The sequence below is a fragment of the Hipposideros armiger genome, unplaced genomic scaffold (assembly GCF_001890085.2).
Source record: "Hipposideros armiger isolate ML-2016 unplaced genomic scaffold, ASM189008v1 scaffold_159, whole genome shotgun sequence".
Taxonomy (NCBI): Eukaryota; Metazoa; Chordata; class Mammalia; order Chiroptera; family Hipposideridae; genus Hipposideros; species Hipposideros armiger.
Genome location: NW_017731509.1, coordinates 2,848,487 through 2,852,870, shown reverse-complemented (window position 1 = coordinate 2,852,870; position 4,384 = coordinate 2,848,487). Strand labels below are relative to the sequence as shown.

General features: G+C 40.0%; 2 protein-coding genes across 2 annotated transcripts in view; both read right to left on the bottom strand.

The window, feature by feature from the left end:
- Window positions 1-1,020, bottom strand: part of LOC109387449 (mas-related G-protein coupled receptor member X2-like) — a 2,905-nt gene extending 1,885 nt beyond the window's left edge. The window contains exon 1 of the mRNA XM_019651353.1: window positions 1,014-1,020. Within this exon, the coding sequence (XP_019506898.1) occupies window positions 1,014-1,020 (7 nt within the window). The remainder of the gene's footprint in view (window positions 1-1,013) is intronic.
- Window positions 1-4,384, bottom strand: part of LOC109387458 (mas-related G-protein coupled receptor member X2-like) — a 27,524-nt gene extending 23,140 nt beyond the window's left edge. The window contains exon 1 of the mRNA XM_019651358.1: window positions 4,297-4,384. Within this exon, the coding sequence (XP_019506903.1) occupies window positions 4,297-4,307 (11 nt within the window). The 5' untranslated portion in view covers window positions 4,308-4,384. The remainder of the gene's footprint in view (window positions 1-4,296) is intronic.

Here is a 4,384-nt window from a genome sequence, read left to right as displayed (position 1 = left end):
TACAAAACAATGTAATAGTAGACATTTATACCCCTCACAAAGTGATAACCCTCCTCCCCCAATCTACTACTACTCTGTAATTGTATAAATCTGTAAAAATTCCATTGACTCTATTCCCTGTGCTGTACTCCACATCCTGTGACTATATATATTAAATTGTAGTTGACATTCATTATTATTCAGTTTCAGCATCAGGTGTACACTGCAATGACCTCGCATCTACACCATCCATGAAGTGTTCTTCCTAATAAGACAAGTGGCCATCAGAAACCTACAAAATCTTTACAATGTTATTGATTATATTCCCCAAACTGTGTTTTGTATCCCCATGGCAAAGGAACTCTTACAATAGATTTCTTTATAGAGCATCCAAAATCATAAACTTAAAATATTTAAAATACCTGTGTACCCCCACATTAAAAAAAAAACAACTACATTCCATTCACAGACATTTATGATGATAGTGAGATATTACACTAAAAAAGTAACACCAGATAGGGAGGGACAGCCAGTCAAACAAACTAACAAAGAAGATACAATGAGAAATTGATCTAATCATGTTGAGGGAAAGTCCCAGGAAAAGCAGAGGTGAAGAGGCTTAAGAAGATATGGATTCATTTGTATACACCAATAATAAACTATCAGAAGGAGAAATTAAGAAAGCAGTCCAATTTAAACTTGCTTCAAAAACTATAAAATGTTTAGGAATGAATTTAACCAAAGAAGTAAAAGACCTGTCCTCAGGAAATAATAAGACACTGAAGAGAGGAATTAAAGATGATACAAATAAATGGAAACACATACCATGCTCATGGATAGGAAGAATTAATGTAGCTAAAATGTCCATACTGCCTAAGGCAATATATAGATTCAACGCAATTCCTATCAAACTACCAAGGATATTTTCAGAGAAATAGAACATAGAATCCTAAAATTTATATGGAACTAAAAATGACCCCAAATAGCCAAGGCAATCTTGAGAAATAGAAATAAAGTGGGAGATGTCACGATACCTGACATTAAATCTTATGACAAGGCTATAGTAATCAAAACAGCATGGTAGGGCTGGTTAAATTTCTCAGTGGTTAGAGCGTGAGCTCTGAGCAACAGGGTGCAGGTTCGATTCCCACATGAGCCAGTGCGCTGCGCCTGAGCTGAGCTGTCGCTGAGCTGCTAATGGGTGTCCTGATGACTCAGTTGGTTAGAGTGCATGCTCTTAACAACAAGGTTGCCAGTTAAACTCCCCCATGAAATGGTGGCCTGCCTCCCCCGCCCCCCGCAACTTTGAGCTGAGCAGCTGCAAGCCGCCTACAGGTGGCTGTATGACTGAGTGTGCAACAAGGTTGCTGGTTTGACTCCTGCATGGGATGGTGGACTATACCCCCCTCTCCCACCGCCCCCCCTCCCAGCAACTGGATGGAAAGTGGTGACTGGACTTGGAGCTGAGCTTGCGTCCTCCACTACTAAGGTTGAAGGACAACAACTTAACTTGGAATTGATGGGTCCTGGAAAAGCACAACTTTCCCCTTCCCCAATTCCCCAACACTGTTCCCTTCCCCAATTCCCCAGTAAAATCTTAAAACAAAAAACAAAACAAGAAAACCCAGCATGGTACTGGCATAAAAACAGACATATAGATCAATGGAACAGAATAGAGGGCCCAGAAATAAATCCATATCTATATGGTCATTTAATCTATGGCAATGGAAGCAAGACTTTACACTGAGGTAAAGACAGTCTATTTAATAAATGGTGCTGGAAAAATTGGACTGACACATGCAAAAAAATGAAGTTGGGCCACCTCCTTACGCCATATGCAAGAATAAATTCAAAATGGATTAAAGACTTAGATGTAAGATCTGAAATCATAAAACTCCTAGAAAAAAATATGGAAGTAAATTTTCAGACATTACCCTTAGTATTATTTTTATTGATATATCCCCTTTGGCAAGGGAAGAAAAAGCAAAAAATAAACATATGGGATTACATCAAATAAAAGTTTTTTCACAGCAAAGGACACCATCAATAAAACAAAAAGGCATCCTACTTAGTGAATGGGAGAAGATATTTGTCAATGATACATCTGATAAGGGATTAATATCCAAAATTTATTCAACTCAACACCAAAACAACAAACAGCCCGATTAAAAAATGGGCAGCGGACATGAAGAGACATTTTTCTAAAGAAGACATACAGATGGCCAACAGACATAAGAAAAAAAAATGCTCAACCTCACTAATCATTAGAGAAATGCAAATAAAAAGCACAATTAGATACCACCTCACTCTGGTCAGAATGGCTAACATCAATAAATCAACAAACAAGTGCTGGGGAGGATGTGGAGAAAAGGAACCCTGGTGCACTGTTGGTGGGACTGCAGATTGGTGCAGCCATTATGGAAATCAGTATGGAGGTATCTCAAAACACTGGAAATGGAACTTCCTTATGACTCAGCAATTCCACTCTTAGGTATCTATCCAGAGAAATCCAAAATGCTAATTTGGAAAAATATATGCACCCCTGTGTTTATTGCAGCACTATTCACAATAGCCAAGCCATGGAAACAACCGAAATGCCCATCAATAGATGACTGGATTAAGAAATTGTGGTACATTTATACAATGGAGTATTACTTGGCCATAAAGAAGAATGAAGTGTTACCATTTGCAACGATATGGATGGACCCAGAGAACATTATGCTAAGTGAAGTATTGGGTTGTTGGAAAAGTCATGACGCATTGTTGCAATGAAAAACAGAAAAAATACGCCATGACTTTTCCAACCACCCAATAAGTCAGACAGAGAAAGACAAGTACCATATGATCTCACTCATATGTGGAATCTAAAGAATAGAATAAATGAACAAACTAATCAGAAACAGTCTCAGAGACACAGAGAAAAAACTGACGGTTGCTAGATGGGAGAGGGGCGGGGATGAGGGAAAAGGGGAGGGGATAAGAAAGCACAGATTGGTGACCACAAGATTGCCACAGGGACATGAAAGACAGTTTGGGGAATAGTGTCAATAATGTTGTAAATATTTCATAGGGTATCCGATGGCCGCTTGTCTTATAAGGGAGACCACTTCATGGATGGCATAGGTGCCTGACCACTGCAGTGTACACCTAATGCTGAAGCTGAATAATAATGAATGTCAACTACAATTTAATATATATCAATAGTCACAAGATGTGGAGTACAACATAGGGAATAGAATCGATGGAATTTTTACAGATTTATACGATGTCAGAGGGATAGTAGATTGAGGAGGGGGTTATCATTTTGAGAGGGGTTTAAATGTCTACCATTACATTGTTTTGTACACCTGAAAGTGATGATAATAATAAAAAAAAAGAAGACATGGATTTTCTCCTATAACATTGAATCTCATTTCCAATTACTCTGCTCTCCTCTGTCTGGGGAGGAGACGTCTCTGTGTCTCATGGGTGGGCTCCCGTTCCCTCTGGCTCCTGGTTCCTCTCAGTGAAAAGGAGACACTAGTTGGTGGCTGGAGAGCAGGAGGGTGATTTAGGATTTTCAACTCCCTGCTCTCTGCTGCCAGGCTGTGAGTTAGCAGTGGCTTTGTTACTGTAGCTAATGACATGGCCTCTGGTTGGTGACCTTTCTTACAGTCACAGTGACAATTACTGCTACACCCACAGCCCTTCCTGAGTTCTGGTAACTTCTCCTTCCCTCTCCCCTCAGAATACACAATGGTAAGACCTCCCTATTATGACTTGTAGTTGGGGTGCCTCTGCATCCTTTATAGATTTCCCTTAGTCTACCAATACTTTGTGCACAGTCCCTTTATTAAATTCTCTTCAATTAACCCATTAGATTGTGCTGTGTGTTTTCTGCTGGGGCAAGCCAGATACAACGATACAAGAAACATATAAACAATCAAACAAACCCATTGGACAACAAACTAATCTGTGAAAATGAGGTTATTAACAATTTAGCCTTGGAAAGAAATGTGTGCTTGCCATCTGGTTCCCTAAATTAAAATTAGCAAAATATTTCTCTCCGTAGTTGAACATTTGAATGTTTGGAGAGAAAGGGAGAACTAGGGAGATAGAACAGAAACAGAAAGAACCTGGATGGCCCCATGTGGACATCCATAGTTCAAGCTCCCAGCTCCCAAAGCTTTCCTGAGGGAGCTTCATGTGTGCTGACTCTCGCTGATGGGTGCCCATGGATACCTGTCTTCCCTTCCCCAAAATGAAATCGTATCTGTGGACTAAAAGCAGAAAAACAACACTGCCTTTTAGAGAGAACAGTTTTGAGCCAACTCTTACCTTAGCGCCATCTTCTCGTTGAGGGTGGTGAGTAGAAAAGAAAGAGCTCTCCTGGGACACGAACAGCAGAGAATGCTTCTCTACCCTC